At 47.3% G+C, this 21,543-nt stretch overlaps 1 protein-coding gene across 2 annotated transcripts in view; it reads left to right on the forward strand.

Moving 5' to 3' along the window:
* Nucleotides 1–21,543, forward strand: part of SLK (STE20 like kinase) — a 377,115-nt gene that overhangs the window by 118,829 nt on the left and 236,743 nt on the right. For both annotated transcript variants that reach the window (XM_086922732.1, XM_086922733.1), the window contains exons 3-4: nucleotides 1,009–1,057; nucleotides 13,466–13,615. In XM_086922732.1, the coding sequence (XP_086778858.1) occupies nucleotides 1,009–1,057; nucleotides 13,466–13,615 (199 nt within the window). The remainder of the gene's footprint in view (nucleotides 1–1,008; nucleotides 1,058–13,465; nucleotides 13,616–21,543) is intronic.

A 21,543-nucleotide genomic window follows, 5' to 3' on the forward strand; every position in this document is an offset into this window, starting at 1 on the left:
ACCACAGAGGCTTCATAAGGCTGGCCTACGAGATACACCGACATGCTGGAACTGCTCTTTGGATGTTGGTGATCTCCCACACATGTTATTTAACTGCCCCATACTCCACACATATTGGACCAAGATCTTTGATTATATTGGACACATACTTGAGATACATCCCACAAGGGAATTCTCTTATGTTATTTTGGGAGCCATAGACCCGAGACTGAAGGGAGACCATGACCGCCAGCTTCTAGACCTCTTACTAACACTAGCATGTAAGGTGGTCCTATGCAATTGGAAATCAGCGAAAGAAGTCTCTTTCAATGCTTGGAGGGAATGGCTGTCCTGCATTAGGGGCACTGACAACCCTGCACTACACACATCACCATGGCAGGTCAGCAACAACAAGTTGTGGTCCTCTTTGGACCAGGCTTCCTCCTCCTTCATCTTCGACCCTCCATAGGATACTGTGAGTTATTCCACGGGGTAGCTCCTACACAGATTGAGCGTGATAACCAGAGTCGCAATATGCAGGGATGATGAGGGCCTGAATGGCATTTCATGCCTGGAAATAGATGGATGCCTTCTACGGACTTGTATGCATTGGTAATAATGTGATGGTTTTTATTTATTGTTCTCACTTCTTCTTTTCTTTCTTAAAAACGGCACAGTGATTATTGTCTTAATTGGTATGATGCTATACCTTCTTGTTTAATCTTTATTTATTCATGTACTGTTTATATGTCTTTACCCATGACTGATCTCGGCACTATTCCAATATGTTTGTATGATTAATGATGCTTTATTGCTGCTCTAGATTTTGTTTTTGCTTAATAAAAATGATTTGAACACAAAAAAAAAAGAAATAATTAAGAGTTTTATGGTGCTTCTTTGTATGTGAGCATGTTAAGATAATGAAGTGTATATTTTTGGTTAAGATTAACATTACAAGTCTATTCCCTCTATTGAACACTACACTTAAAATGTGTCTAAGATAACTGTTAATTTCTGTTTTCAAAACAGATCCTCATTGAGTTCTGTGCTGGTGGAGCAGTGGATGCTGTAATGTTGGGTAAGTAATTTTCCATGCATGGGTTTAGGAATATAGAAGGAGAATACTTTTTGTAGTAGCATGCAATGTACAACTGTTGAAAGAACAAAAATGATTTCCATGTCAGATAGTGCTATACTTTTAGTGCTTATTGATAGGCACTAGAATCATAAAATCATCAAATCATCGGACCTAGCAATAAAATGTGTTTGTTTACACAACCGAATAGGCAGTCTTCGTCTACAGAATGACTAGAATTTTCTTAAACAAAAAAAGATCAAGCCCTAGAAATAGAACTAATATTGGGCAGCTAGCATGGACACAAACAAAAGTTTGCAATACCCGCCCCTGCCACTCCCCCCAATAATATATGGTATCCCTTTTTTCCTCTTCCACACCTTCTCAGTAATCATGTTAACATAAGAAAGGCTTTCAAATGTTTGTCGCAACACTTAACTATTTTGTATGAGCAGCCGATGTGCCTGGCCACATAAACAAGACCTCAAACTAATTACCTCATCAAGCTGGCTTAACTGTTGCATCAAAAACATTTTAAGAAGACATGCATCTTCTGTCCCGTCAAGAATATGACAGTAAAGAAAACAAGATATTGGAAGAGTGTAACCCAAGTAGCAGAATGGGATGCTGTAGTGCCAGGGAAAAGGAAGCTGAAGGGAGCCACAATTGTGGGCTCCAATGTTCATGCTTTGATCGACTCCCATTTCACTAAATCAATATCTATATTTAAAGCATCTAGTAAATACCACAGGGCAATTCCTGCCTTCTCTGGGGTGCTTGTACATAAAAACTAATACCACAGCTTATGTAAAGATATATATTTTGTTTAATTACTCTTTATTGATTAAGCCTTTTCATGTTACAGTTTTCTATTCAGGTTATGCTTCAATTAGATTTGATAGACGTCGAACATATGTGGAAGAAACCATAACCACTTAATCCAATGAGCATAGTGTACAGTAAAAAACAACAATAACCGATGTATTTCCTTCCCACACCTGGGGTCGCATTATACATGCAAATCATTTTCCTTCATTGCACTTGGCGCACCTTTTAAAAGGTGTGTTCAGCGCAGTGAAGGAAAAAACGCAGTATTATGATGAATGTACTGCCCTCAGGACAGCCGCGAAAACACGCTGCCCTGGGGGCAGGGTATTCATGTGAAAAACGAGCGGCTGCTTCGAAGCCGCTCGGTCTTTTCACAGCGCAGGCTGCAACCCACCTGCACTTTTAAAAGGGATTAGAGATCCACCTGCTGGCATGTGCAGTCAGTGACTGCACTCTACTGCAAGGGGTTGTCTGGGGGTGCATAGTACCCCCGTTGCCCCCTCCAGAGGGCTGCTCTCAGGCTACGCACTGACTGTGCGCCTCATGAGAGCTTCTATGCCTATGCAAGTGAGGGAAAGCCTCCTGAAGTTAGCTCTGGCGATTTTGCGTACACTAGACCTATCGGTATTACAGAAGGGGCGTCTGCGGTCCCTTCTATAATACCAAAGTCCCCTGGGGGGACGCAAAGTGGGCGCAAACGCCCGTTGCGCCCATGGAGCACTTTGTGAATACGGCCCCTAGAGTGGTCATCCGTATACTCATCATCATCCACCTAGCAATACTCCGCATAATCTGCAGTTTAACATTCCATTTTCCATTCACTGTAACTGTGCCTGCCTGTACTGTGTTACTTAATTACCCAAGAGGGTAAGTGTGTTTTTCAGGTGGCAGGAGGCATCTACCATCCATCCATCCATCCCATTCTCATGTTGTACATATTATTTCCTGCAACTGTATCAGTATACTCATCATGCACCTAGCAATACTCCGCATAATCTGCAGTTTAACATTCCATTTTCCATTCACTGTAACTGTGCCTGCCTGTACTGTGTTACTTAATTACCCAAGAGGGTAAGTGTGTTTTTCAGGTGGCAGGAGGCATCTACCATCCATCCATCCATCCCATTCTCATGTTGTACATATTATTTCCTGCAACTGTATCAGTATACTCATCATGCACCTAGCAATACTCCGCATAATCTGCAGTTTAACATTCCATTTTCCATTCACTGTAACTGTGCCTGCCTGTACTGTGTTACTTAATTACCCAAGAGGGTAAGTGTGTTTTTCAGGTGGCAGGAGGCATCTACCATCCATCCATCCCATCCCATTCCATTCTCATGTTGTACATATTATTTCCTGCAACATTTGAGCTTTTTATTAGCCCACTGACTGGTAAACCCTCAGAGAACCTCTGAAGAATTTCTCTTTTTTGGGGTGCTGTGTTGTAAGAAGCTTAATTCATAAGCTCAAAGGCCAGCGTAAGAAAGTCCATGAGGCAGCATTAGAGTGTTTGGTGGTGATATCGCATGTGATCAAGTTGATGCGTACAATTTTGGCGAAAGAATAAAAGAATAATATTGACATGACTTTGTGTATTGTTATTGTCAATTAGCATTTGTTTTATTCTTAAATAATTGAAAAAAAACTATTTTTCAAAAACCTATATTTACCCTAAAAATATGTATTAAAATATTTTAAAAATTATAAATAGAAGGATAACATTCTTATAAACGTAAAACATACAGTAAATAATATCATATTGCAACTCCCCTTATATCTTAAAGTTTTTGGGAAAAATCCACCCTACTAAAAAAGCTTTTTGACTTGTCCAACCCGGTCTCCAAAGCCCAGGCAGACTCTGGAAAAACATCTGTCTTAGTTAGTGTTTAATTTGTAACAAAATGGGCGCAGGTGGCCAACTCTCTGCTTAGAAGCCCGTAGCCAGCACTATTAAATGTCAACGCACATAATACCAAGGCTGCGTAGTTTGGAATCCACCTCATACATCTATGATTGACTACCAGACACCCCTTGAGCGTTTATCTCACTTTTGCAGGTTACTCCTTTTTCCCTTTTTGAGTGTTCCTCCCTCTTTATTCATCTTTTGTTTTGTGTTTTTCCCTCTCTTGCTCCTAGGAAATGTCCAATGAGGAAAAATAAGTGCAAGTCCCCAAAAATTAGTTCTGGTGATTCCCAGCAGCAACAACAGGCTCAAATTAAGAACTGGCTAGGTCATGGACAGAGGGTTGGTTTTGCAGAAATACTGGTTTACACATTACATACATATTTTAACCTCAACTGGTTCATCCCTTTTGAGCCTGTCCTAACTTAAATGTATCCAGACATATTTATTTTCGTTCCTTGGCATTATCATACGGTGGCTGTACCCAGTACGCCAGAAAGTGCCATCGATAACCCAGGCCCAACATTATGCTAATGTGGGATTTACCGTGTCATGCTTGGCCACAATGTGTCATGGATTACGACCAATATGAAAAGGCCAGCATATCTTCAGAAGCTCACAAAATGAATAATTCCTTCCATTGTAAAGCAGTTGCCCATAATGTGTCAAAAATCGCCTGCAGGATAAAAATGATGCCACTGTTGGGCAGCATGGTGCAATAAGTTATAGCAAGTTGCCAAAAAGTACTAGCATAATACCTAAGTCTGTTGATTTTATGCCTCGGTGGGCAGCTCTGTTGTATGGATGTCAACGACATGCCCCGAAATTGCCACAATAGGCCAGGGGAAGCATGTTTCCAATGGCGGGCAGCGTCCCATGGATTCCTACAAGCTGGCAAGAAACACATCAACAGGTGGGCAGTGGGCATCATCACATGGATTCCCAGAATTTACCAGAAAGTGCCACCATTGTGTCAGGTCGGCTCTGCACAACTACATATGCACATTGACCTACACAAAAGCACCCAGACAGCTACTCAAAGGCAGACCGACATAGTCATGGACGGACACACACTCATTATTGTTTACATTCAGCTGGTGTTCTATTCCGCCTTTTATCTCCAGGCTGCCGCTCTGTGATCAGCAGTCTCACGCGGAAGAGCAGGTTTGACTGGACAGCCTTGGGTGGCTTTATGCTTTGGCAGGTACTTGTGCCTCACCATTAGCAGATAAATGAAGGTGTCATTGGGGGAAGCAGGAGGGTCACGCCGATGTTTTTGGGCTGCCAAGGAAGATCATGCAGCCGTAGGCACTTCTGGCGGGAGGGAATAAACAGACAGACAGGAGTACCTCAGACAGGTGTCTGTGTCCGGGGGATGGAATATGTAGGAGACAAGTGGGAATGCTTGTGAGAAGAGGCAGGAAAGGAGGCCAGCGGGGAATGCCTCATAGAGGGAGAACCAGTAATGACACACACAGACTGAGGTGAGGGGACATGAGAGTGCCTGTGTACAATATGGAAGCAGGGGCAACTCACATGGCTGGATTGAGGACAGAAATGCTTTGAGCTGATGTGGAGGTTCCTGATCAGCTGAGTAAATCTGTCCAGAGAAGCAGAGCATATACTGATTCAGTGAGGCTGCTAAGAGGGATTCACTTCCCTGCGCCAGTGCATATGAGTTGAGTACATTTGTAGACACTGTGAGGATATTGCAAGCACAAGGGACTCCTTGCAATGCAGGCAAAATATTATTTTCCATTCCCCTGCATGGCAGTAGATTGTACAGTGTCCAGTATCAATGTCTCGTTCACCCTTGATTCAAGAACCTCTATAAGAAGAAACACCTAAAAATATATTGCAGAATTAATATCTGTAATCTGATTTGTCATTCTAAGGTTGAGCGTACTAGGTAGCGCATGTGCTGTCTGTTGAAAGACATATTGTTGCTTATAAAGAATGTAGAGGCGCTTGGAGCCCACTATTTGCTTTCTATTGGCAGGCTGTCCTTGTCACACTCATTTTCCTACTTCTTGTTAGTGCCCCTGTTTGTTAATCTTGTGTCCCTCTTGTGGAGTAATGACTCTTTACAGACTCTTAGACTGGCTGGCATCACTCCTTCCACTACTTTATTTTCAAGCAACATTGTGTTTTTGCTCTAGGGTGTGGAATTTAATACAATATCTACTTGTCCATGGGATAAGATTCTTCATATCTACTTGTTCTCTAAAAAACAAATCCACTTGTCCCTTTTGGGCCTCGTAGTGTGGCAACAAATAACGGCAGCAGTCTCAATATATGAGCTCTTATTATAGCTCTTATTATAGCTTCTCTGTTGATATTGGGGCTCATACAATTGTATGGTTTGAACACTAGCTATTCCCTTATTTTGCCACCTTTCCGCAGATCTACACACTGGGTCTGTAAGTTCTGGTAAACAATAGTTCCGGGATTGGAATGCCCTTTATAGCCTGTACATACCTACTAACTTAAGCTATTCTCCAATATTTTCCCATCCTGAAAAAGGTTGTAAATTTACTTCTAACAAGGCCAGAAGTAAAATTTCTTCCAGCGGTTGGAGGAAAAGTGAACTTGAAAATTCTTAGCAGATTTTCGCTTAAGGAAATCTACAAACTCATATTTGCTTCAGCTAAAATGCAGTTCACAAATATAATTCATGTAAGCCGTAAATCTCCATTAATGCAATGACATATTCCATGGGTGCACTTTTATGACTTTCCTAATTAGGTCTGCTGTTAATCAAAACGTTTTGTTCTTAATAAAATTCCATCTCTCACTCGATCGGCTGGCTTCATACTGAGTGACCGCATTCTGCTTCCTCATAAGAAGCATATCAGCAGACCAGGTATTCTTGTTCAGTGCCCGAAACTACAGTGACAAGTGTGCTTTTATAAACCAAAACATATTTTTGTTTTTTGCCAATGTTTGTTGTAATGGAGAGGGCCCGGTAGCTCCCACAACAATACGTTTTACAATTTTTGTTTAAAACTTATTTTTATTTTGTAGTTGATTCAAGACACAGCCGATGTATGGTTCACCTTCCCGTAATCAGGCCCCTCGCAGGAGGTTAAGTCTTCAGTGCATTATCAGTTTTGGTGTATTCGACCCTTATCAAGATCCAGGATAAAGCCAATTTCACCCCCTGTTTACCTCCCTCCCAGAGCCTCAAACACCCCTCCGACCCCCTCTGTTATACTCAGTGTTCCCGATATTGCATCCAATGACCCCATATTTTCAGAACTTTCCATATCGTTTCTCTGGCACTGTAAAGTTTCTGTTCCGCCTGTTGGCACCAGTCCCGTCCTCCTTCCATTCTTTTATAGTTGGGGGGCCTACATGCTCCTCGCAGCCTTGCTATGTTAGGTTTTGCCACCACTGCTGCCACTCCTAGCCTGTCACTTCTATCATTACTGCAATTATTTTGGACCAGTAGTTCTGTATGGCTGGACAACACCATAGTGTGTGAAAAATGTACTCCGTTCCCCACACCCCCTGGAACAGCAGTCCGAGTCTAACCGCCCCATTTTAAACACTCTTGCCCTAGACAGATAAGACGTATGAAGTATTCGCAGCTGCACTAGTCGAAACCTGGCCTTTATTGTTATTTCTCACGGGCTCTGAAGCGCTTCGCTCCACTGTTTCTCATCTACTTCACCTAAATCAGCAGACCATGCCTCTTGTAACCTGCCAAGACTGTCAGGCATATTGTTCATGATTTTCTTATATGTTGGGGACACTGCCTTACTGGGCATCCGATCCAATAGTGGTCTGTCTTCCAGAGGAGAGTAGTCTGTAATCAACTCCCTGTCAGGTATGTGGCTTTTCAAGGCATGCTGTAACTGTCTATATCGGAATATTTCTGACTGTGCCAGATCACACTCATTTGCCAGTGTCTCAAAAATGACGTGTGCCCGACCTCCTAAGCTTCTCAATGCCTATCATGTGCCACTTTATGTACACTCGGTTTCCTGACTTCGCTCAGCAGGTCAATATCCCATAATGGGGTTTCCGCCGTGAGCTTCCCATCCCATCTCATCCTAGGCATCTGTTAGCTGCCTTCCAGTCCTGCAGCACGGCTGATGTGTGTGACGGGAGCCGGTCCCAGCCTTTCCTACCATAAAGGAGTGCCGGGTAGTCTCTGCTTCCCATGGCCAGACTGTCTGCTCTATACGCTGGTTCTTGCCTCTCCCCAAAGACCCACTCATTCACCACCACCACCACCACCAACTGGGCTGCTCAGTAGTAGGCTTTAAGGTTGGGAACCGCTAAGCCCCGTCGCACGCCCCCACTGAAGTTTTGTTACCGAGATTCGCGCTGCATCCCCATCCCACAGCAGGGCCCTCATGATACCATCAAATCTCCACATATGAGACTCCGGCATTTTGAATGGTGTATTTTGGAAAACATATAGGAGTCTCGGAAGGGTCATCATTTTGAAGAGAGCTGCTCTCCCCATCAGTGTGAGCAGGAGTGCACACCAGTGACCCACATCTGTCTGATAGTGATCTATCTGGGGAACGATATTGCGTGCCATGAATTAATTTTCCAGTCTTATCTCAATACCTAAATATTTAAATCCGTTTGTAACTACTGGAACTGGCACCTATTCAGCAGGGACAGGTGGCCCTGTGTCAGCGGGAAAATCAGGGACTTGTCCCAGTAAATTTGGTACCACACTGAACTGCCAAATAGATTAAAGATATGTAAAAATCACGGAATGGATATATGGGGCTTTCTTACATATAGCAGGTTGTCATCTGCATACAATAATTTTTTTCCTCCCAGTTGTCGTCTACTACTATTGCCCGGATTAATAGGTCCCCATGAACCCAAGTCGCCAGCGGCTCCAAGGCCAAAGCAAAAATCATAGGGGACAGGGGACAACCCTGTCTCGTACATCTCCATAATTATATACCTCGTGATACACAGCCGCTTACCTCCTCCCTGGCATCTCGGACCCTGATATAATAAGCGTACCCTCTTGCACAACATTTTGGCCCAAAGCCCAATCGCAGCAGTAGGGCAAAAAGGTAATTCCATTCCACGCTATCAAAGGCCAACTCTGCTTCTAGGGAAAGAACCGCCACATCCATCACCCCATACTCATTGGTCAGATGTAGTACCCCATATAATCTTCCTAAATTTAGGCGTGTACTACGTTTTGGGACAAAGCCTGATTGGTCCGGGTGGCGCAATGTAGCTAGCACTCCTATTAACCTATTTGCAAGGACCTTGGCTAATATTTTAGGTTCTACATTAAGTAGTGAGATGGGCCTGTATGATTTATACTCCCACTGTGGATTCCCTTTTTTGGGATCACCACTGTGGTGGCGGTTCTTTGATGTTCTGGTAAGTGTCCTGCCTCTCTAGCCTCTAAAAACAGATTTAGTAGCTGTGGTGCCAGAATCTGGGCCGTTTTCTTAAACAGCTGTACGGGCAACCCATTTGGGCCAGAGGCCTTCCCAAATTGGAGATCACCTAGTGCTCCCGCTATTTCTTCTACTGTAATATCGCTGTCTAACAGTCTTTCGAGAGTGTATTTAGGTTCATTGTTGCGAGAAGCTTTGCACACTCTTTAGTGGACCGAGCTGTATTCACCCCAAAGAAATCCGCAAATACTGCAGCTATCGCCTCAACCCCCTGTGTGCCCCACTCCATCTTGAGCAAGGACTGTCACCCTTTCGCTATCTTTCTTCTCTAGCCAGGCGATGAGCTTTGTGGCCTTGTCTCCAACTTCATAGATCCTACGATGAACGGACAATGCATGGGCCCTAGCTGCACCCTCTGCTACCTCCCTCAACTCCTGCTGTGCCACCTTTAGTCGGTGTGCCATCTTGTCCTTCCTTTCTAGTCAGATCCGATTCTATGTCTACTATTTTTTTGTTCTATCTCTAGATACTTTTGCCTATCTACTTTCTTTTTTTCTTTTTAACCCCTACCAGGGCTTGATACTGCCCTCTTATAACTGTCTTGTAAGCTTCCCAGAGAACACAGTTCGAATCTACTGTTCCTTCATTTTGCTGAAAATAATTTTCAGTGCCCTCCCTTAGCTTTCCTACAAACTCCTTATCTTTCAAATGCCAAGAGTCCAACCTAGGCAGCAGGTGACCCCTTGCTGTTTGTCCTCTAAACCAGGTGACTACTGGCGAGTGATCTGATGTGTGTCTCTGAAGCTCCCTACGTCGTTTTGCAGAGTAAACAAATAGTCTATCCGCCATAAACTCCCATGCCCTGCCGACTGATGTGTGTATCGGTGCGTCGTCCCATTGTTTGCTCTCTAGATGTCAGCCCAGCCCAATGCTTCCGCTAAGCCTCTCAGAGGAGTTTCAGTGGAGGAGGCTGCCCTTCCTGGCCACCGATCTTCCATTAGAGACATGACATCAAACATGTCCCCCCCACCCCCCAAAAACAATTAGTGTGCCAAACGGTAATTCCAATAGTTACGCCCCTAGAGCTGTCCTGGTTTCACTTTGCAGCGTTGGTGGGACGTATACGGAGCCCAGGTTCAGAGTTTTACCATTCCAGCTTCCAGACTGAAACACCATTCTACCTAACGGCTTCTGCCACTTTATCTCTGGGATGAATGTTACCATGGCTCTGAGAAGTATGCCCACACCCTGTGGTCCTGATGTATACCCTGCATACGCTGCGAATTTATATCACCATCTATTTAGAGCTTTATAATGAAATCCCTGCGGTGTGTTTCCTGCAGCAGGACTACATCTGGCTTATGCCTCTTAAGAAATTGAGAGATACCAAAGGGGATGATGGACGGAGCGTTTGAGCAAATCAAACACTCACCCCAGTCAACTGATGGTCAGTGGTCACTCCACCACCCCAGCTCAAACGCTCCTTCCATCATCCCCTTTGGTATCACTTTGTTCCCCCTATGTTGGCAGGGAATGCCCAGACGTGGGTCCCTTGCTCACTCTACCACTGGATTCAAGATAGCCTGGCTGGTGAGGATGATGAATCCGAGACCGGTCCCAGGAGGCTTGTTTCTGGTCCAGGGAAGACATGGCTTCGCAGTTCGGGCTGGACTGTTCCCATGAGGCACAGGTCAGACTGATTTGCATATGACCATGTCTGAACTGGGGTGGTGGAGTGAGCTAAAGAATGGTGATGGATTGAACCCAGATCAGTTGACTGGGGGGTGAGTGTTTGATTTGCTCAAAATCTCCGTCCATCATCCCCTTTGGTATCGCCCTCTTAAGAAATTGAAGTACCAATGTATGCTTTATTTTGGAGTCTAAGCCGTTTACGTTCCATGACATTACTTTAAGCCCACACTGGTCCAGCGTTTCTGACTTTGCTATGAACTCTTCCAAACACCTGCCTCAGTTGGATTGATATGAGTGTCATTAGGCCTCCCCTTTCCTGTTGTACATTATGTGCTCCTCCCCCGGCTCCTGCGTCATGTTCAACTGCTACAACTACAACTAACACTACCTTGAATCCCCTAACTCCCCCTTCCCCGCTAGCCTGCACTGTGGGACTTAACCTTCCCACTACCCCAATTTGCAGAGCACCTGTAGCCCTAAACTGCGCATCAAACATCTGAGGGAGGTTGGCTGCCCCAACATCCATGTTCCGCACGCCCATGCCGCCCTTAATTACTACCTGTCTCTGATTTTAAACCTTCCCACAACATTTTCTTTCCCTTGCACCCCCCCCCCCCCCCGCTCCCCCAATGCTCCGCTCTGACCAATGCTCAGTACGCAATTCTGGATCGGTACCTCCCTATAGAGTCCGTTTTACAATTTTTTTGTTACAAGACATGCATCGACAAAGCCAAAAGGTTCAGCACCTGTGTTAGACCTATTGGCTTTGTCAATGCTGGTTTATTTTCATGTTTATCATAATCTTGTTGAAACTGGTTACACTGATTTTCCATTATAAATATGTTTTGGAAATACTAGCATGTATCGACACATTTTACTAAATGATGCTTCAAAGAAATGGTACCTTAAATCACTGTAGTTTAGCAACATGTTTTGTTTTCTAGTTGCATTTTTTTTATGAACATTTTATTTTTAAAGAATCCTCAATCTTGCTTTCAAGCTACTGCAGATATTTGCATCTAACGAGAGTCAATTCTGGGAGCATTATACATAGCCTCATATTGTTACGCCTGCTAAACATGTGAACACATTTTTATACTACACCATTGGTAGTAGTGCAGTCCAAGCTTATAACATTTCTTTATTGCGCTCACCCTACTGATAAAGGCTTTGTGCTAAGGAAGCATGAATTCAAGTTTGAACAGCATTAACTTATTGATGCAAATATAACCTTAACTGCTGACAGTGCCCTTCTCAGATCCATATTGTAGTACTGTAAACTGACAGCCAATGAGCTTGTGCTACAGGCGGTTGGGCCTACTTCATTAGTTCAGGGACAAAATAAATGTTAAAACTTGTTGTTCTCGACCCCGCACAATATGTCCTGGGCATTGGGCTATAGGAATTAAATATCCCTGAGTGCCCCTGAATGCATGTATTTTGTAGCCGACTCCCTCGTGTATGCCTCTCACCCTGCACTCGGTGTTGCCCGACTGCTTCTCTATTCTGTCCTCCGTCTTGCACTCACCTGTGTGCTTCTCCCCATTCCTTCTTACCAGCTGCATCCTCCACACTTTCCCTTATCCCCATGTTGCATTCGGTACATACCCCATTGCTTTCACCTCTTTTCCATTCCTCCCTCACCCCTGTTGCTACTGCATCCCCTCCGGTGCTACTTTGGTGCCCTCTCCTTACCCTGTGGAGAGGTGCAGTTAGCTTGCACTCTCCTGCTTTGCTTCCACCCCCCCCCCCCCTCCCACCCTCAGTAAAAAAAAAAAGTATCTGCGTTTTTTCTTTTTAGTTACTGATCCACCTCAGATCCGTAACTAAAAAGAACGAAGCGACCATGTGGTTTTGTAGGTATGCACAGCTTTTTCTTTTTTTTTTTTTTCTTTTTTACTTTAGCCACGCTGCACAGCATTTCAGATGCTACACAGTGTGGCTAAAAACTATTTGCAAAGTCAGTAGGTCACATAGGCAAGATCTATTGGCTTTGCCAGTACTGGTTTTACTAGATTGCGGAGATTCGCTTGAGCTTACTCTCTGGATAAATTCAAAAGTAAAGCATTTGTATAACGCACAATGTGTTAACTTGTTTCTAGAATTTGCCTTTGTCGTTCTGCTTGTCTCTTGTGTGTGTATATATGTGTGTGTTGGATCTTGGCGGGAGTAGATTCTAGATTGGTAGATGAACGTTGCCTTTGTGTGCAGGTCCAGTGGATGCAAAGTTGAATGATACAAGTGTATGGACTTTTTAAAAATGTGTGGGTAAGAGTTATTGGTCATTCCAAACAAAATGAGAGGTTCCTCTTCCTTACTTGAGTTCTGTACCTATCCTTTTCTACTCTCTATGTGGGCGGTATGTGTGCTTCAGTAACACTGATGAGTCTGGCTCTCATAAAATGTTTTTATGCTGGATTCCCCTTTAATCTAGTACACTACAAGCCGTAGAATCTGTGATGTTAGTCCTGCAAGATTCACCATATTGTAAATGTATTTTACTCAGAAATGACGACAGTTTGTTGGACTGTAAGCAACATCACTTAACACGAACTGGTGAAACTACTGTATGGTTAATTTTGTGTTTGTTTTTTTCAGAGCTTGAGAGGCCATTAACTGAACCCCAAATTCGTGTAGTTTGTAAACAGACATTAGATGCCCTTGTCTACTTGCATGAAAACAAGATTATTCACAGAGATTTAAAAGCTGGCAATATCCTTTTTACAATTGATGGAGATGTAAAACTTGGTGAGTAATTAAAATGTAAAATAACGTTGCTGATCTCTCTTTAAAGATGCACCTTTCTTTGTGATGATTGTTTTTTTTGTAGGTCATATAGGTTCATATTATATTGTATTCACTTTATTTAAAAAAAAAAAGTTTTTTATATCAAGTATTCAAGGAGAACAAAAACAAATCCAACATAATCAGGCATATACCATGCTCACAATAATACGCCACCCACCGGGTGCATCAAGGACTTTTGCACAAGCCACTTAGGGTAACATACATATACAACAGCCCACCCAGATGACAATATAATATTCATATAGAGTCTACAAGTATCTTAATATTATAAGCCATTATGCAGGTGTGCCCATCCTGTCTTGGATGTATCTTGGAGTCCCGGTTCCAATGTGTCTCCTGCCTACTAGTAATTGTTGCCTCTAGGGCCTTGTGATTCCCCTCTGATTTTTCTGTTGGAATCAACAAATGCAGGGGTTACTATTTCTTGTAACATTTCAGCCTAGATCATGCAGTCCTCATCCACCTTTCGTCCATCCGAACCTTTCATACACTTTTCTTCTGCATTGTCCATTCAGACATATCCCTGATCCATGCCTGTATTGTTGGTCCGGAACTGAGACAGCCATCCAATGGTATTCTTCGTTTTGCTAACTACAGCCCGAGCATGCCTTGCTCGGGCTGTAGTAATCAAAAACTCTTGATTAGCGGGCAGTCCCAGGCAAAGTGCAGGAAACCCGCCCGATGTAGCATCTGGGACAATTATCCCCCCTGTCTGCGGAATAACGCTTTAGTAAGATCGGGGTAAGGTAGGTGCGGTGTAGGAAGTTAAAATGTATTAATTTAAAACGTGCGTTACAAGAGACCTTCTGTGTTAGAGTCCCTATGCGTTTACCCTGTCCCTGGTCAAGTGGCGTTCCCAAATCCGCTTCCCAGGCCATGCAGTCCGGTGGCACCGGTGGGCTGAGTCCCGTCGCATGGCCGCATATAGTAGGGAAATAAGCCTGCGTCCTCTGCCACAGGACAGAAGAATATTCAAGTTGTGGTGTCATTGGCGGCACCTCCGCAAACTGAGCCCAAATTGACCGCACTACATAGCCCAGATCCTGATAATGTAGATATTGCCCTCTTTAAAGGCCGAAGGCCTCCTCCACCTGTTCATAAGTTAAAAAAAGGTCTTGGTGGGGCACAGGTCAGCCAGGGACTCACAGCCCCCCTCGCGCCAGGCACGGAAGGACATATGTTGTTCCATTGTCACAACGGGTGCCAGGATCCAGACCGGCAGGTCCCTATGGTAGGGCGCTGTTCCCAAGACTCTTTCTATGAATTGGTGCCAAACACTCGCCGTGTGCCTCACGACGTATGGCAAAGTCTCACTCGCCCCCCTACCCCGCATCAAAGCCACCCGTAGCTCCTGTACCGTTACTCTACCCGACAATAGTTGCGTCTCCCAAACGTCTACATCCGCAAACCATCTGGCAGCCGGTTGCAGCTGCACCGCATAATATAAATCAAAGCGCGGGGCCTCTAGGCCTCCCTCCTCATAGGAGCGCGCCACTGTATGAAGAGCTACTCTACTGCGGCGGCCTGCCCAGAGTAGGGACATAAGCAGCATGTTCAGGGTCCTAAAGACATAACGCATTCTGGAGGACGTAAAGCGTCCTAGGCAGCATCACCATCTTGGCAACAGCCAGCTGACCCATGAGAGATAGGGGCAGGGTATTCCAGAATGACACTGATTGCTGCTGGGACTTAATCACCCGGTCAACATTGCAGGCCAATAATTGTGCCTCCGTTGAAGCCACCTGAATCCCCAAGTAACAAAAGCTCTCCCTTTCCCATCGCAGCCTGAGCTCCGGGAAGTCCTCCTGGGGCACCGACTCCAGACCCGACAACGGGAAGATCAGGGACTTGTGTCTATTGAGTCTCAGTCCCGACGCTTCGCCAAATCTATCTAGGTGATCTAGCAATATTGGGAGCGCTTCTCTTAGGGCTCTCAGATAAAACAAGGCATCGTCTGCATATAGTGAAATAATATTACAAGTATCTCCCACCCCGATGCCCCACTGCGACAACTCAGAGCGGATCAGCACGGCAAAAGGCTATATAGCCAGGGCAAAGAGTAGTGGTGAGAAGGGACACCCCTGTCGTGTACCCTGTCCCAATTGCCACTCCCCTGAACACGCCGTTCCAAGCTGTACTCTAGCCCGGGGGGATTTATATAGGATACGGATCCAACGGCAAAAGTTGAGGCCCAAACCCATCCCTCGAAGGACCTCTTGTAAATATCCCCAGTCAACTGTATCAAAAGCCTTGGCGAGGTCAATGGATACCAGTACAGTTTGTACCTCCGACCCCTGGACCTCTTGTATGATCTGATTCAAGCGCCGTAGGTTCATGGCGGTGTTACGCCCGGGAATAAAGCTGCATTAGTCCGGATGGACCAAGTGCGCCATATGCGGTGCCAGCCGGGTGGCCAAAAGTTTAGTTAAGATTTTCACATCTGTATTGATCATAGTGATCGGTCGATACGAAAAAGGGTCGAGTTTGTCCCCCCCTGGTTTAAGGATCATGCATATTTCCCCCCTTGTCATGCTCTCTGGGAGAGACCCCCTCTCAAATGCCTCTACAAATACCTGTAAGAGACAGTGTGTCGGCGAACTCCTGATAAAATTCCGGTGGGAACCTATCACTCCCCGGCGACTTTGCCCGCGGCAGGCGAGCCAGAGCTGCCCGCACCACACCCAATGTTAGTGCCACATCTAGGTCCTCCTGGTCCGCCTCAGAGAGGGACGGCAGGGTCAGTCCCTGTAGATAAGGAAGATAAGAGGCTTCGGATATGTCTGGGTCTGCAGTGTATACCTGTTGGAGGTGGGATCTGAGGACTGCGAGGATGGCCCGTTCCGAATGAACTACGTCCCCATTTGAGTCTCGTAGAGCTACAATACGTTCCAGGGTCTGCCCTCGCCGAAGGATCCAAGCCAAAAGCCGTCCCGACTTGTCTCCTTCCCTATGGAGACATTGCCTATATTGGCCTAGGGTATACTTGTCAAGGCGGTCAAGAATATCATGCACCCGAACTCGGGTAGACTGCTCCTCCTCCTCTGCAGGTCGTCGGGAGATGCTGCGGCCTGAAGATTCAAAAGAGTATCCTCCGCCGTCTGGAGATCCTGTAAAAGCTGCCTCCGGACTCAATAAGTGAGTCCCATGCAGGCTCACCACCGCCTTTAGGGCCTCCCATTTGGTGGCCAGCGAGAGGTCCCCTTCCCCCCAATTAAGGTTCACGTAGTCCCCGCCGTTTCTACATGCGCCCTCCCTACCTGGTCATGGATGATATCCACCAGGAGTCTTCAAGTTCGAGGGCGGGGAATCGGGGTTCCCCATCGTACCATGCATGCTACCGGGGCGTGATCGGACAAGAAGCGAGCCTGGTGGGTAACCTCTTTGAACATATTAAACTCCGCATTCGCAATTAAGACCCTATCAAGGCGACTGTGTGTGTTATGAGTGGGGGAAAAACAGGTGTAAACTTGCTGCGTCGGGTTTATCTGGCGTCAAATGTCTACCGCTCATATATTCTCCATAACCTCCTTAAGCTGGGCAGTCATACGGGGTTTTGTACCCTCTTGTGGCGGGGATCTATCTAGGACCAGGTCAAGAACACAGTTGAAGTCCCCCATTCAAAGGACTGGGGCCCCCAAATCATGAATCAGGACGTCCTGGAGAGCCCGAAAAAAAACGGGTCATCTACGTTAGGTTCATACATATTCAATATAATAATGTTCCTACCATCTAATTTTGCCCTGAGAAGCAAGTATCTGCCATGTATGTCCGCTTCTACATATTGGACTGCGAACGGGACCCTAGGCGCCACCCAAATCAATACCCCCCCTAGCATACGTGGAAAAGGAGGAGTGGAATACCTGCCCCGGCCACTTTTTTCCCAATTTCTGTGCTCCCTCATCTGTGAGATGGGTCTCATGGAGACATGCAATTGAAACCCCGTGTCTACGAAGAAAAGAAAGGACTCCATACCTTTTAGTGCATGTGCCTAGTCCTCTCACATTCCAGCTCATAAACCTGTAACCCATGTTTGATGATGTAGCCCGCCTCCCCAGAGGACGCCACCCCTGGTGCCCCTCCAATCCTGTGCCCGAAGTGTATTCCATGCAATGCCTAAAACATTCCCCTTCAACAACCTCTTCCAAACTCTCCCCCCACCCGCGAGAAATATACTTGCAACAACACAATTTGCCGATAAGCCCTTCCCATGCGGGTGCCAGGACGTGCACAGCCACCCCATTCGCCCAACAGGGCTAAACCTCCCAAAAAAATAGAAAGGAAAACTGCCCACCCCCCACCCAACTCCCAGCAAGGCCCGCTATCACATCGGTAATACAGAGCTCGGGCCAGTACAGTTAAGGATCCCACAGTTTGTCCAACCCTTCACTCTTTAACGAGCAACAACATCACTTCAAACAGTAGACTGAGTATAGTCTCCCCTTTGGGAGCAGCCCCAGCGCGGCCGGCCATCAGGCCTGAAATTCAACAAACCATACAGGGCCACAGTCGCTCCTCATGGGGGGCCTCCAATGTCCGCCCCTGCCGTATCTGAAACCGTAGCAATGGTAGGTGAAATAATATCTGTGGTGGGCTGCGATGTATCTGGAACCATTATCTCTCCCGACGGGGTAGTCTTTGACGTCGTCGGTAACAGTTCAGACTCCGTCAGATGCAAGCGGAGTGCACCATCCTCGCCCACCGTGACTCGCCGTCTCTCCTCTCGTTCAGCTGTGTTTGATCGTCGTCGTCTGCTAGGGCGCCTCCTCTGCGGTCGTGTCCCCCATGTGCTTCGGTTTCCTCTCCGCTCTCCAGGAGGAAGGGCATCCCCCTGATCTCAAGCCACTCCCAGACTTCCTCTGGGGCCTCAAAGAAGTGTGCTTTCCCCTGGGAAATAACCTTAAGCTTAGCTGCGTAAAGCAGCATATACTGTAGGTTTAACTCCTGGAGCTTCTGTTTAACTGTCAGGAAGGACTTCCGCTGTCTTGGACCAGTTGGGTGTAATCCGGAAAGATGGATACCCTTGCATTCTCAAATGTTAAATAGCAGTCTCCCTCGCCGCTGTAAGGATACAGTCCCTGTCTCGATAGTTAAGGATCTTGGCAATGAGGGCCCGAGGTGGAGCTCTGGGCCTCGGCGGCGGAACTAGCGCTCTTTGGGCCCATTCAATCACAAAGACTTCCGACAGACCCGCAGGGCACAGCGTATTATGAATGCAGTGCTCCAGGAAGCGTTCTGCGTTGCCTGCCTCTGCTCGTTCCGGAATACCAAGAACCCTGATGTTACTGCGATGTGCCCTCCCTTCTGCATCCTCCGCTCTCCGCTCCAGAGCCCTGGTCGTGGCAGTAAGATGCAAGACTGTTTTTTTGAGGGACGCCACCTCTCCTTGCAACTGGACGATATTCCCCTCCGCATCAGTAACCTTGTCGGCCACTTTCCGCAGGTCTGTCCGTAACAAATTCACGTTGATGTATACCGTTTCAATTTGGCGCTCCAGGGCAGCATGGGACCCCTGAATCGCCTTTAGCAACTCCGCCTGGGAGGGTTCTTCAGGAGTAGCATCCCCCTCATCCTGTCCCGACTGGCACGTGATCCTCTGCGAGGGGATCCTCTGGGTAGTATATTGTGTTAGTGTTTGGCTGCGAGGCCCAGGGCGTTTTATCTCTAGCATTGCAGACCTCAAACGGAGTCACCCCAGGGCCCCGAGGCGGCAAACTCCCCGTAAACCCATGCCAAGGCCTGTGTGGATGAAGGTGATGTACGATCTATTCTCTAGTCACTGACGCACACTCTGCCTTCAATAACAGTTCCTCTCATGTGACAGGGGCCCTTCTCGGCGCGTCCCATATGCTGAAGCCCAACACCAGCGCTGCGTTCGGATCCAGATCCAGCGCACCCAGGAAGATCCCTCAGGCACGTGGGGGCTGCGGCTACTGCTCAGGACGGGCACGTCGGGGTCATCAAGTAATGTCCGGGTCACCGCCTTTTCCACGCTGGCTAAACCGGCAAGCGCGCAATCAAAGGAGTCCCTGTAATGCAGGTCACAAGGGCGGAAACTCACCCCTCCACCAGGGCCTTTCAGGGGACACATGTTATAGCCCAGCTTAAATCTCCCGGGTCTGAACCGGCAGCCTCAATCCTGATGTCCCCTTGCAGGATAATTCCACACCGTAAGCGCGTTGCCCTGCTACGGCCAGCAGACCCCTCGGCGGCCTTCCGAAGTCCACTGTGTCCCTCCACTGCATCTACAAGCCTCCCGGGGCGACCCCCCGTCGTACATGGCTCCAGGGGCCTTCCCCGTCGTTGCAGCACCAGTAGTAGTCCCAGCCCAGGCCGCCCGGAGCGCCGACCCACAGCAGGCCGCAGCCGGTCACACAGGATGACAGGCCCCAGGGTGCTCCCGATGCCACAGTGAGTCCGCAGATCTCCCAGACAGATGGGAAGGCCCCCGACGGCAGTGGGCACCTCCCAATTCATGACACCCTGTCAAGGGCCGGCCCGCGAGGTAATGAGTCCGCAACCCGGGCACCCAACAGGCACTCTCCTCGGATCCCTCAGTTCCGGCCAGTCAGGAGCAGGCATCACTCTCCGCACCGGGGCCCCAGCTGGCAGTGGACCCCGCACTGTTGTCGAATCTCCTCACTCCATGGGAGGTCCCAATCACAGTGGGCCCTCCGGTGACAGATTGCCTCCGTCTCGTGGAGTTAGGCTGCAGACCCAGGCCTCGATTTATTCAGGCTCCGGCTCCGCATACAGCCCCAAAGTGGGTTAGGATGTGCCTCTCAACAGTCTGGGTTCGCGGAGACCTTCATTCCCACTCAGCATTCGAGCACTGCCTCCCCTCCGCAGCGCAGGGGGGCCAGAGAGCGCTCCCACCCTCCGATCACCGGGCCCAGCCGCCACAGCGCTCAGGCCCGTCGTCAGGCCTCCTGCCGCTCGCAGTCCTCACAACCAAATGGGAGGCCCCCGATGACAGTGGGCGCCTCCCAAGCCGGGATATCCCTCCAGGTCGGGTCCGAAGGTCTCCGTCCCCGCCGGCTCCGTGCAGGCTGGCACGGCGCTATCTCTGGTTTCCACCGCTCTGGCGAACTTGCATCAGGTGTCTCTCCCCAAGCAGGGGCCCCAGCTGGCAGTGGACCCTGCACCGTCGTCGACGCTCTCCACTCCTCGGAGGGTCGATTTATTACGGTTCCGCCTCTGCACAGCCCGGGCCGTCGTTTCCGCTTCCCGGTCCGCTAACAGCCCCAAAGTGGGTCAGGATGTGCCCATCGACGAACTGGGCTTGTGGACACCATTTTTCACTGCCCATGAGTTCTGAAAGGATGTTTTCTACAGGATTTTTGTGGCGGCCTGCCGGGAGCCGAAGGAGCCTACGTCCTGTCGGCCATGCTGCTTGGCCACGCCCCCCATTCTACACTTTTATTACAGTACTTGAAAGTCTTGTTATAAAGAAATTAGTTCTGATGGATACATCTTTCCTCTTACTTTAATAATTATCCTTCCATGACCCAGACAATTCTAAAAAAAAAAACTTTCTCCAGACGTGTTTTTCTAGTGATCCCAAGTGGTGGTTTACATCTCCCTCCACAGATACTCGTCTGGACATGACATTACCAGGGAGTATTTGGAGACAACTGTTGCTGTGGTGTCAGTTCCAGTTTTTACAGCACCTCGTCAACATGGTTCAGGAGCTTTCTCTTTGTCTCACGGACTCAATTCCGCTGCCTTAGACAAGAACTACTTCAAATGTCTCCTTCAAACTTTTGATGTTTCCTGCTACATGATGATGTCCATTTTGGTTCCATATGATAACTACTTGTGGTGTCTCGGATTTGAGAACAATGCTGTGGCCTGCAATTCTTGTGCCTTAT

The sequence above is a fragment of the Lissotriton vulgaris genome, chromosome 5 (assembly GCF_964263255.1).
Source record: "Lissotriton vulgaris chromosome 5, aLisVul1.2, whole genome shotgun sequence".
Lineage (NCBI taxonomy): Eukaryota > Metazoa > Chordata > Amphibia > Caudata > Salamandridae > Lissotriton > Lissotriton vulgaris.